Genomic DNA, 13,260 nt, shown 5'->3' with positions numbered 1-13,260 from the left:
ATCTTACTTTATAAAAAAACTTATATTTAACGACCAAAAAATGCTCCAAACGTTTTCTAAATTAACTTAATAAAAAAGCTAAACGAAATATAATCACTTTGCCATTACATACAAAACTGAACTATTTTAATATAGCTGAAACAGTAGTATAACCTGTTTTGGGAGAAGGGGGGCGGGCTTGGCCGGTAATTCTGATAAGTTTTTTTTTTTTTATTGTGTTCAACATGGTGGGCCACATTTGAATTCGTGACGGGCCGCGGGTTGAGAACCACTGCTCTAAGCAAACTTGTGCAATGGCCAAACTTCAGTTTGGCAATGTTGACCTATATACCATGGGTTAAGATAAGACAAATCATTATAAATCATCATTATAAAAAAAATTCAATAATAATTATAAAATAAATTATCCTCTTATAATAAAATCATTTTTTTCTGCAATTTGAAATATATTTTCTTAAAAATATCTGTAAATAGTCAGGGGAAATGTTTAATATTAACCTAATATGGGTTTATACTGTATGAAATGTGCTATACAAATAAACTTGCCTTGCCTTGCCTTGCCTTGCCTAATATGTTTGCATATTTTGATAGATTTTCTTACAAAAAATACACAAAAACTATTAACATGTGTCCCTCACATTCACAGAAAGCAATCTATCTTCCTAAGAATTTGATCACCTAATAAAAATTGTGCACAGTTTGCTAGATACAGAGGGTGATCATCTTTCACACCAACTAATTTTACCCCACATTCCCAATGGCCCCAATGAATTGCAAGTTTCACTCACACTGTTTGTGGGTTTGATCAACTCACTATAAGCAGTGTCACACTTTTGCTTACGGTGGTTTCTCAAGTTTCATTGAAATGTAGACCATGGTTGTAGAAAAATATGTTGAGTGCGCTAACATTCTCAATGATATTTTGCTACTGAAGTTCAGTGTTACACATGCCATTAAAATAAACACAGCCTCTGTGTTGTTTTTATACATGGACTTACTCCAGAAGTAAATGAGTTGCCTTGGGTGTTCTTCTATAGGCTTTGAAGCAGAGATCTTTTCTTTACACCCACATTCGTTGATAGAACAAGTACTCTACATTTTGCCTGTCAACCCAGTATTAGGTATGATAAATATCAAGCTCTTTCTCCACTGTAACTCATGGCTGTAATTTAACAGAGGTAAGAGAAGCCAAACTACCAGGCCAGCAGAAATGTGATTTATTGTGCTGGACGTACCCTGAACCCGACACTTATATTGGTATGGCAGTTAAAAATTGCAGTTTGTATCTGTTTTAGCTTGTATACCCAGACATGAGCTTTCAGCCTTAACTAAGTTATTAACCAGAACATGAGAGGATGACACAATTACAGCCTGTAAAATTTGACTGTTTGATGTGGAGCTTGCACGAAAATATCATTGGATGGGTGCAGTTGATCCTCTGTATCTCATGTGTTGCCTTGTGTCAGTGTGTATCAATGAATGTTCACACCTATCTGTCAGCGGTGACCTGGAGCGCAAGTCTGTATGTGTGTGTTTTAGTGTTACGTGCATCTTGGTGTGTGTGTGTGTGTGTGAACATAAAGCGTCTTTTTGTCTGTGGGTTTGGATGAAGACCTCTTCCTCTCCTCCTGTCTGAGTATGGTCAGGTTGCAGTGTAGGTGTGAATGTGGCACCTGTGTGCTGTAATCCTGTTGTGTGGGCTTCCCATGCTCCATCGGTCAAAGAGCCTCAGCCTTCATCACTGACACACACGAGGGCCTGGAGTTCAAGGCATGTTCATGTTTCGCTGTTCTTTAATCATCCATTCTGCCAATTCTGTCTATTACTTCTGCACATTTCTACATCATCCTTGTCGACCTTGTTGTGCTTGATTGGCCACTGATTGGCAGATCTCTGTGATGATGAGACGATATATCATGCTTTAGTTTATTTGTCTTACCTGTTGTTCAGGCGTGTTACTGAACTAATTGTGGAATTGTGGTGTCAAAGCCATGATGGTACTCTAGATTTATACAATTGTGGACAGTACTGATGTACAGTATTTTTACTGTATACAGTATACTTATATTGTTCAAGTATCTGTTCTTCTTTAGTGTTATATATTATTTTCATTTTAGGACACTTCATTTACTAAAGCATAATATGTGACTTTTTACTTCACTATTTCACTGTTGTATTTAAAGTACCAGCTTAAAGACCCAAAAGTGATGTTCAATTCATAAATGAATCATTCATTTGAGTCGACTCTTTTAAATAACCCGACTAAACTGGTTCAACGAATATGCATATTTCTCTATTATATAGTAAACGGTTTGTGAAAAGAGTAGTATGTCCAAATCCACAGTATTTATAAAACAGTAGGCAAAAAGTACCCCACTGACCTACTACTTCCAGCAAGATTCTGAAGTGTCTATCCGATGGATACTTTGTTATCCTATGAGGCCACGGGAGAGGATTTGTGAATGGTAGTGAATTGAGGTTGATCAATCACATGACAATGCCAGCATGGTGGCTGTACTATGTCCGGATTATAGAACTTACTTTTTTGATATTTTACAAATTTTTGGATGCATATGGTGATTAATTAGTGAATTCACCTGATCTGATTGCAGCATTCAACAATTCATTGATTCATCCAGTTGGAGTACAGTAAGTCTCCTCAGATCACTGATTTGATCTTGTTCGAATCAAAATGATCCCCGTAATAATTCATATTAACATCAGACTGAGCATTAACCTATTTGTGTACTTCATCTCTCAGTTGCAGTTCCAGTTGTCTCTGTATCCTCTTTTTACTCACGTCACGTGTATTATTTCAATCTTCTATTTTATCAATAAAAACCTGTGATACAAAGGTTCCTTTTTCTTCTTTGATCTTGAGCTCTTCTTGGATGTAGACCTTTTATGAAAGCTTCCTTTACGATTTCTCCCTGCTCACATGGAACCACTCTAAACATACATAACATCTCATCACCCCTCACTCTGTGCTGTGGAGGACAACACCTAATTGTTCCAGAGTTTATGTGTCTTACTCTCCTCTTCTTCAACAACCTTCTCCTGGCAAGCTCTCTAACATCAGGCCCCTCTGCTCACTCGAGAGCGTCTGGTCATCCAGCTTTAATAAAATAAATGGGGCTGGACTTACATTTACCACTATTTCTCTCTGCGCCTGTTTTGATTGTACACATCTGCCCTGCAGGTGTCTACACTCCTTCCTCTGCCTTACAAAACCTTGGCAGTTATGGGAAACAGGGGCATGTTTCTACATGTGAAAGGCCCCTCTGATGAATAGTTACTTGAGTAGGGGGGAAATTACAGGACAGAGCATTCTTCAGTTGCTAGGGATTGAAGTAAGACTTGTACATTAAATCCTACCCTGAGCTGGTATTTGTCTGTTTGTGTTTGCCCTTTTTTCCATCCAGTCTAGCATGACAAATCCTAATGTTTTTTACTGCACAGTAACTGAGTGCACACTTCCAAAATCTTTTATTTATACAGTTTTCAGAAGATTTTCATATCCATATGATATATTGTACAATACCTGGCATCAGTTAGACATGGAAAAAGCTGACTTTAAAATAGTAGTAGCATTAATTCCCATCACAATTATCCCTATCTCATCCTTAGCCTGTTTGCCTGTCAGCAAAGTTAATATTTGTCTTTCATTGCTTTGGTCAGTTTTAAAGAACAGTTGGAATGTGGCAGTTGTGCATCATTAGGTACAGTGTAAATCCAGCAGTTGGTTGAGGTAAAATCACACACTGGCCTATATACAAAAGCAATGAGAGAGCAGATGTGCTGCTATAATTCATATGTGCAGCACATTTAATAGTCCATCCAGCCTGCCCATTGCTGCAGAGGGAATGTATGCTAGATTATGTCTTCAAAGAGGTGACAGATTTAATCTAATTGCATATGATAATCTGGTTTATTTTAAAACATACACAACTGTTCAAAAGTTTAGGGTTGGTAAGATTTTTGTTGTTGTTAAAGGAATTGATACTTTAATTCATCAAGGATGCATTAAATTGATCAAAAGTGACATTAAAAAGGCCAAAAAACAACAAGAAAGATATCTGACAGTTTGTTTTGGATGTTTTCTAGACATGCTATCATTTTAGAAACAACATTCACTATAACTAACAATATTGTTGCCCTCTTTCTTTCTCTATCCAGCAGTGCACTACTTGAGTCAGTATGAATGGTCCCTTCAGTCCCAGGCGGGAACCAGGACCTGACCTCTCCTGTCTGCACCAGTACAACGAGTGGCTAGTGTGTAGGCATGAGTCCAGTCTACTGCCCATGAAAGAAGATCTGGCCATCTGGCTTAACAGAATCCTTGGTAAGAAAATAAAAGCATGTTCATATTTGCATAAGCATTAGTGATTTGTAAACTAATGACCTTAAAAGTAAAGTTCACCCAAAAGTGATACTTCAGTCATCATTTTCTCACCCTCAAGTCATTTCAAGACTGTATGACTTTATTTCTTCTGTGGAACACAAAAAAAGATATTTTGAAAAATGTTTAACCAAACCACATTGGTCACCATTGACTTACAGTGTATGGGGAAAAAACATTTCTCAAAATATCCACCACCAGCAACAAGGATGGAGAAGTACCTGGATATGGACAATCCTTCATGTAGGAGTGTAGTTAACCAGAAGTGGCTGATTGTAGTAAAAACTTAATCTAATTAAGGCAACACTAATGAGTCTTTTACAGCAACCATAAATTGCATTTGGCAGTTTAACACATGGAAACTTCTAACTACAGCTCAAGTGTGTCAAGGAAATGTGAATTGGAAATCACCAGCCCACTTATTTTATTATCAGTCATGGTTCTATTTTCTGTATGTGTTTTGCATTTCAGCTTTTCTGCCGTATCATCATTTAAGATAGTTTTCTGTTAAATCTTCTTGCGAACAAGGACACATGTCTATATATCTCAAGGTTACCATTTTCCCCATTCCCATTGCTGATTAAATCCTGATTAAATCCTGTACAAGCCAACAAATAAGGATTATTCTGTCTGCCTATCAGATCAGGAATATCATCGTGTTTACAGACAGACTTGGATCAATGGCACATGCCCTGATAAAAGCCCAAAGCAGGAATTGCCTTTCTCAAAAGGCTATGAGTGTCTTATACGTGTCCCTATGTGTCTTGACTTATGTTATTTGTTGTCAGAACCTCTTAATACTACTGGGGGCTGAAGAGGCTTGATGACAGCAACACACAACATATAAAAAGGTCAAAACACCACAAAACCCTTAAGCCAACAGGCTGGTGGTTCCTAAATATACAGTAGAGACACAACAACCTGAGAAATTAGATGAGACATGATACGACATCAGAGTTGTTGTTGTTTTCACCAAAGAAGCTGATGAGGGATTTCTCTTATTAACACACGCTTCTCTTCCTCAACTCTTCCTGTTCCTGTTGATCTCAGGGCAGCGTTATGACTCTGTGGTTTGCAGACAGCAGGAGATCTCTTTGTTTCCTTACACACTTCTCTCCCGCTCTATGCTAATGACCAGCCCCAGTCATTCTGCACATCAGGATTTCTGTTTTTGTTGTGGTTTCCCTCCGCCGTCGCCTCCTGTGTTCCCCCTCCCCAGGCCCCCTACTCCCCCTTCACCGTGATGGTAAGCTCCGGTACCACTGCTGTGTTTGAATCTGTATGTACTTAACATCCAGGCCTCAGGAATGTGTCTGCACAGCGGTGAGAATCTCAGAGTGAGTGTACTTAGAGGATTTTTTGGGGCATCTTCAAGTTGCCTTAGGTAGTGAAAGAACAATAAATAAATGATGGAGAAGAGTATTTGTATGGAAGTTAAAACAACAACCATGAAAATTGTAGAGAAATGTATGTAAGCCTAAGTGTCAATATGTATTTTATAGCCACCAGTTCATTCACTATAATTCATTCAGTGCCTTTATAACATTACTCTTTAGTACTGTATGTTTGTTGATCATTCTTTATCTCTCTCTTAAAGGGGTCATGAACTGCCTTTTTAAAAATTATTTTGTACTGTTCTCTGAGGTCCACATATAATGTTATCAAGATTTTTACATCAAAAAACATAATTTAGAAGTAATAGGCTATTTTCTGTCCTGTTTTTAACCCCCCTCATCAGAACACTCTGTTTGAATAGGCGTGGCAGATTGTAGACTTAGAAGTAAACGCCCACTGCTATGATTGGCCAACAGGTGTGTATGTTTGACAGCCTACAGCCTTCACAGATGGACTCTGCTGTGATTTAGATTAAAAACGCATAAATACTCAAATCAAACGATCTGTAATAACAGACAAAGCAATAGTGATCACGTACTAAAAACAGTTTCAATCTTTCTGAAAATCCTGCGTCGAATTGTGCCTTGTTTGTAAATGAATCCACGGTAAAATGAACTGAACAAAGGACCAAGTTCTTACTGACGCGTTCTAGCACTTTATTAAAAATAAAGTTCATCAAATAAAATGTATTCTTCGGTTTCTGTGCTGACCTGCTTTGCCGCTCTCATCATTTACCTATACTATGTGCATGAATCGGTGGGCGGGGCTAAACAGACAGCGATGTAGAAGCAGGTGTTGATCTTCTTCTGCAGAGGCAAAGATGTTTAGCCACACTATTACATCATAGAGTTGTACATTCCACGAAGTTTTAGCAGATTGGCTTCAATATAAGCTGTTTTTAGACTAACAAGATAGTTTTGAGTTCTGAAACTTACAGGATGTTTTTATAGCACAAAGACCTCTTATATATCAAAAGATCAATGGAATTCTGATTTCTCAGTTTATGACCCCTTTAATGCTCATTTGTTTCTCTTAACTTTCTGCACAGGTTTGGATATAACAGTGGATAACTTCATGGACAGACTAGACACTGGTGTCGTCCTGTGTCAGCTTGCAGAGGCGCTACAGGAGAAGATGATTCTGTCCAGCAATGGAAAGGTGCTCATAGCATTAAACATTACATTTATGGGTAGTTTGATCAATAATTATGTGCTAAATATTGTGAATTAGTGCTAATAGTGTTTCAAAGTCAGCTGTATTCATGTCACTGCCAGAACTTTAGTCTCACTAATTAGCTGTATCTAAAAAAAAAATTGATAGAAATAAATAGATTCTGCACCCTCCAGAGGTCTCATTTGTCAGCCACATACATCATCGAGGATGTCTCATTTCAGAAAAGTAGTTTATTCCTCATGAGGCGTGAGTTGCTGGAATTTCTTTCGTACTTTGGAATGTAATGGTTACTTTTCTGAAATAAGGCAGCCTCAGTGACTCATACTGCGACAAATGTGACATCCAGAGGTCTCAGCCTTCGAAATGAGACACAACATATGTCACTACTTTCCTGGCAATCTTTCAGCCTCTGACTTTGACCTTCACCTGTGTGTCTGCGTGTTGGTATCTGTTTTTCTCAGCTATAGACTTAGAGAGAATAACTAATACTGGCAGGAGAAAGCAAATTTCAAACACATGATGCAGGGCTTATTTTTGAACAATATGTTTTTTTGAAAAATAAATGATCTGGTGTTCTATTTATACTGCAAAATATTCAAATGAGCACATGCTAAGCTAATCAGAGATATATTTCAGTTGGTTTCTTTTGTGTCCCATAGCCCTTTATTCGGCGTGTGATTCGCTGGCGGCCTGATGCAGCCTCTGGATCGTTCTTTGCTCGAGACAATACAGCTAACTTTCTGTACTGGTGCCGTAAAATCGGAGTGGAGCAGTCACACCTGTTTGAATCTGAAGATCTTGGTGAGTATTCAAATCAGCATCTTATCATGAGATGTTTAAATGTTTTTGTTGCGTTTTTTTTTTTTTAGATATATTCTGTCTTTGTGATTAAGCCGATTAGATTCTTTGGTTTCAATACAAGTGGCATGTGCTCATAAGTCTGTGAGGTGAATCACCAACAATCCTGAGAAATCTGACCATGGATTTTAAGCACAGAAATATCAATGTTTCCCTTGTTCATTTTTACACTTATGAGATCATTAAGTGAGAAGTCCAGTTACAACAGGCCTTACTTTTGGTCTATGCAGGCTGTTGTCCTGTGGGGCTGTTGCCTTAAAGAACTGCTGAATAGACAAGCAGTATCAATATCTGTGTCACTCCACTGTTCACTGCGTCACACCCTTAGCCCCCGCTGTCCATCACCGTGTGATGAATAATGGAGAGAAAGAGAAGGAAATAGAAATGAAAGGACAGTAGGTCAGGGAGAAAATGGGGAATGGAAAAATAGGGTCAAAGATAATACAATACAATAATAGATAAAAAGAAAAGGAGTGTGCATTGAAAGGTTTTGAGAGGATAGATAAAATAATGTAACGTTCAAGAATGAGAGTGTTGAGTCGATAACTGTTATAAAAACAACAAAACCCTTTTATCATTCTCCTAGTTTTGGTAGGTTTACAGGTTTGTAGGTCATATTACATTAAGAAGGGGCTGAGAACCTGAGGGACATTTGCAATGACAGAATCAGAGTTGATTTAACTTTGTGTCTGTGCTTTTCAAAGAGTCCCGCAGTTGACTTTTATATATGCACTTGCCTGTTGAAATGGATTTCATGAACTGTTTGACATAAATGAACATTCTATGTTTATTTTAAACTTCAAACCAGTCTACAGTGATACCTTCTTATTAGGACTGTTAATCTTGCCAACATTAATCATAGCTTTCAAAATGGGGCTATATTGGATTTATCCATTGTTTCTTTGTTTTCATAAGGATTCACACATTGACAGCTTGTCAGAGTGTAAGGGAGACAGATTTCTGTTTTTGTTCTTGATACAAGTTTCAACAACCTTTTTATCCCTCAAATTAGTGTCTTTGAGTTTTTCCCCTTTTCCACTGCACAACAAAGATACAGTATCACTATGATCTGTGCAAAGTTTGACTACAAAGTTTTGCGTCTGCATTGCAAAGGCTCATGGGTTGGGAAGCTCATGCAAACATCTTTTAACGACTTTATGCGGCTGTTGTTAGTTTAGAGGATGAAAATCCTCTACAGCGTTTAGTATGGCTATTAACTTTAAGACACATCATAGCCTTTTTACTCCGTATTTGTGCCTTGTATTCCAATAAAAATATCTAAATATTCTTGAAACAAGATAATTATTTTTCAGAAAAGTAAACCAGATTTAGTGAGAGGAAAATTCTTTGCTAACAGGGTAAGAAAAATAAATAATAAATAATACATTTATAATAAAATAAGAAATAATAAAATAATTTGAAATAATAAAAAATAAAAATTGGCAAATGTTTTCCTTGTTTTATTATTATTATTATTATTATTATTATAAATAATAAATTATTATTTGTCATGGTAAAAAATAACTTTTGTCAATGTCAAAGTGTTTAGATATTTTAAAATAAAATGTTGAGTATTATATATATATCTTTTTTTCAAAAATACTAAGTAAAAACATTTTCCTCAGTAAGATTATGGATACAAACCTGAGGTTACCCTAACAGTCATCTTCATTCACTTTACAGGGTTATAATGCTGTTATTTGAGAACGTTTAATTTTATTTAGCTGAATAGACATATCAAATGTCTGTTTGCTTTGGGAATCTTTGCATGTGTCCATCAAAGCCCTTTTCTTTTGTCCATTGTTACGCCCAGGGTACAGTATATGTTTGAGCTGACATCATAGGCCTCTGAGGATTTTGTTGTGTGAATGACAATATATGTGTTTCACCAGTTCTTCAGAAGCATCCCAGGGATGTGTGCTTGTGTCTCATGCAACTTGCGAGAATTGCTTCGAGGTGAGTTCCTTTGATCCTTTAAAGTTGTTTATATCTCGTCATCATCCTGTAACCATCTCTCAGTCGGAGCTGAATAAACGTTTCCCTTCAGGTATGGCATTGAGCCGCCTGCGCTGGTCAAGCTCGAGACCGAGAAACAGGAAGATGAGTCTTTGTCACCATCCATGTTCTTCGCCTCACCTCTGCCGTCTCCCTCCACCCCACCTGTTTTTTTCCCTCCTGATCCAGAGCCCCCTGCAGTCTCAACCCCCTCATCCATCTCTCCTCCATGCCCTCCTCCGGACCCCTCTCCCTCTCCTCCTCTGGCCCCTACCCCTCCCCCAGAGTCCACGTCCATCTTCTCTGACTCGAACACCCAGTCAGAACCTCAGCAAACTTCACCAAGTACACCGTCACCCATCAGGACACCCGTCAAATCACCGTCAAACGGCCTTGTGAAGACTAGTGGGAAAAAGAGCAGCGGTAACCTGCTAGATGAGATTGTGAGTATTTTAATCTATACACTGTATGCGGTTTTCCAATCCTTGGTGTACTGGTGCATGACCTCACGCTCATAATCAAAAGCATGTTTTCTTTGTTGCTTTGTTTCAGGTGAGGCAGATATCAGAGGATCCACCATGCAAATGTCCAGTCAAATTCTGCATTGAGAAGCAGCCAAAAGGCCATTATCGTGTTGGAGATAAAGTCCTCTATGTCAGGGTATGTAATGCTCTTTCCACCGCAGATTGCCTTCTTTAGCTGAAGGAAAATGTTATTTGATATTTATTATTGCCCACATTTGTATGGTTTCCATTGAAAGATATGATGCGATATGTAAAATCATGTTTCATTGTTTGTTATAAGCATCAACGTGTCAATAAGCTCTGCCGTGCTTTCAATGTTTCTTTAGAAGAACAAATGTTAGTTTTGAACCTGAAAGAACACAGTTCTTTGTCAAGGCAAAGCCTCATGGGAGCTGGTGTTGCCTGGCAACATGAAGAAAAGGTTCACACCTTTGAATAGGGAAAAAGGAGGTTCAGACTAACAAATGTCTGGGATCGAGGCTGAAAAGTCTGTTCATATATACCGGAACAGAACACAAATAATGCACAAGAAACAACAGAATAATAAAATGCTCAGTCATACTGAAAATACATAGAATATAGTTTATATTAAAACACAAAGTGCCTAAAAGCTCACGCATGTTATTTTGTTGAACCTTTAAAAAGGCAAATGCATCTAAACCCTACAGGGATTAGCTGAATTGTTAACAGATTTACAACTTTGTCTAATTTGGTACAAACTCATTACATTCCTAATTAAGCATATTGGAATACACTTACTTTATGTAACAACCTATTTTTTTTTTAATTTTGACGTTTGTCTTTTAATTGCTTTCTGCGTAGAAACACTAACCAAACATTCGAATTTACATTTATAGATCAAGTCTATGAATACTTGTGTGTAGTCTCTCGGCTGGAGGGGAGAACTTAAAAAACTGATGATTCTATTTAGCAACCAATGATTGTCACCGGGGAGTCATCTGAAGTACGAGTTACAAGGCACCTTTTTAGATCAGATCTGTACTTTCATGATAGCAAAGGTTGACATACAAGCAGAATTCATCTATATGCTGGTGACTGATCAAGTCATTAGCAGTGTGAATGTATTCAGAGACTTACAGCCTCGCTTTTGTTGGCTCCACCCCTCCCTCATATGATTTTTCAATCAGACAAATCCTTTAGGGCAACAGTATGTGTGGTTGAGGAAGAAAAGCAGCCGCTTTCTGTCAGAGATCCAATTAGAGAGAGAGGCTTACTGTAGCACTCAAAGAGAAAAAGAAGGGGAGCTTTTAATATCATTTCTCATGGTTTTTTTCTCGCTCACTTTTGTTGTGATATCCTGAGATAAAACGAAAGAGAAGGAAGATCCATTAGATCATCACAATAGCAAGAGCTGTGAAGCAGAAGGGGTGAAGAAGTGGCGAATCATTAAGAAATAGGATTCATGCCATGTCTGTCATTAACAGGGATGTTAATGGGATCATGAATACTTCTCTCTTCATCTCTGACTTGAAAGCACAATTCCATTTTAACACTGACTGTGGAAAGCTGTTTTGTAGCTTTATCTGACAAATCTCTCCTTTCTAGAGACCCCACATTTACAGTAAATGTAAAACTAATACAAGTGTCACATCCTTTTATAGCACTTTTTATACATTCATGTATTTTGGCTATGCTCTAAGTTTATCTTGCATCTTTAACTGTTCAGTAATTAAGCACATATTCACCATTCATTGTTGCTACAAAAAAAGGCAAATTAAGGCTAAGATATGGATCTCATCCAGGTGGATTGAGGAGGGAAGCAGAAAGCAAAACAGACCCACAAGGCCCTGGTGGTCTTGTTTTTGTAGTTTTCTGTAGCTGTTTGATGTGCTTCAAATAGCTTTTACTATGTGTACAGATTACAGGTAATCTATCTCAGCCATTTCTTTTACCACACATGCACTTCACTAAAATAAAGGTGTGCACATAGGCCTAATATGCAGTTTTTTTAGTACACATACTAGCTGGTTTGAACAGCTCTATCCTACCCAGCGGATGTGTACTGAAATAAGGATATAAAAGCTACATTCTGCCATCTAGCGGTCAGTGTGTTAAAAACAGCACGGCCGCTCTCGACTCTTTCGCATAAATTTTTCAGTAGTCGAGGAAAAAGGCTAAAATCAATTTCGCCGTCATCATATGTAATGAGAACGAGATGAGAGGCTGAATGAGTCTTGTAAATGCGAATAATGCGGAAAGAGACTGGAATTTGACTACAGGTTTTTAAGAACAAACATATAGCGTTTAAATAACACGTAATGTAACAATACATTGCCGAGTCCATCACTGAATTAGTGCGTAACGTATACTTTCATTCTGCACTGCGGAGTGCCGACTGCTTTATTTACGTACATGGCAGATACCATAAAGGTTTGACTGACTCGGGGTTTCGTAAACAGACTCCCCCTCCCGCGCGGCTCTCTCGTGTATTTGTTAATTCTCGCTCGCCCTCACCTCCTCTGTCAGCCCTGACATTTTAATCTGCTTGAAAACTGCTGAGACTGATCAAACCGCATGGTAATTAGAATTACCCTGCTTGGCAAACGTGCCGCGTGTATATATCCCTCTATTAGGATGCATCAAGCTAAAAGGGTTTGGAGGGGTGGGAGGCACAGAACATATACATCTGTTTGTATTACCAGCAGCTTAACAGCTTTGTAATGAGAGGGTCAAGACTGATAAGGTGGAGGTGGAGGGAAGGAGGGAATAGATGACTGTCGGTGGCTCAGGGGACAGAAACACATTTCTCTGGAGACGTGACCCTTCCTGTGCTCTCGTTCTCAGTTTCTATTTCGTGTTTCTTGTTCTTGATCTGGAGCGGTTGCCGTGGCAGCGCGCGAGGTTCACATACTAGCTGTATGTGACCGTAGCGCTCTCTCTCTCTCTCTCTCTCTC

General features: G+C 38.3%; 1 protein-coding gene across 1 annotated transcript in view; it reads left to right on the top strand.

The window, feature by feature from the left end:
- Nucleotides 1–13,260, top strand: part of LOC107740476 (growth arrest-specific protein 2-like) — a 25,325-nt gene that overhangs the window by 4,510 nt on the left and 7,555 nt on the right. Inside the window, exons 2-7 of the mRNA XM_016552934.1 lie at nt 4,177–4,342; nt 6,843–6,952; nt 7,627–7,768; nt 9,718–9,781; nt 9,873–10,263; nt 10,373–10,480. Of these exons, the coding sequence (XP_016408420.1) occupies nt 4,198–4,342; nt 6,843–6,952; nt 7,627–7,768; nt 9,718–9,781; nt 9,873–10,263; nt 10,373–10,480 (960 nt within the window). The 5' untranslated portion in view covers nt 4,177–4,197. The remainder of the gene's footprint in view (nt 1–4,176; nt 4,343–6,842; nt 6,953–7,626; nt 7,769–9,717; nt 9,782–9,872; nt 10,264–10,372; nt 10,481–13,260) is intronic.

This window comes from Sinocyclocheilus rhinocerous, unplaced genomic scaffold (genome assembly GCF_001515625.1).
Source record: "Sinocyclocheilus rhinocerous isolate Xijiao unplaced genomic scaffold, SAMN03320098_v1.1 scaffold225, whole genome shotgun sequence".
Lineage (NCBI taxonomy): Eukaryota > Metazoa > Chordata > Actinopteri > Cypriniformes > Cyprinidae > Sinocyclocheilus > Sinocyclocheilus rhinocerous.
The sequence above is the reverse complement of the archived record's forward strand: the minus strand, read 5'-3'. Positions and strand labels throughout refer to the sequence as shown.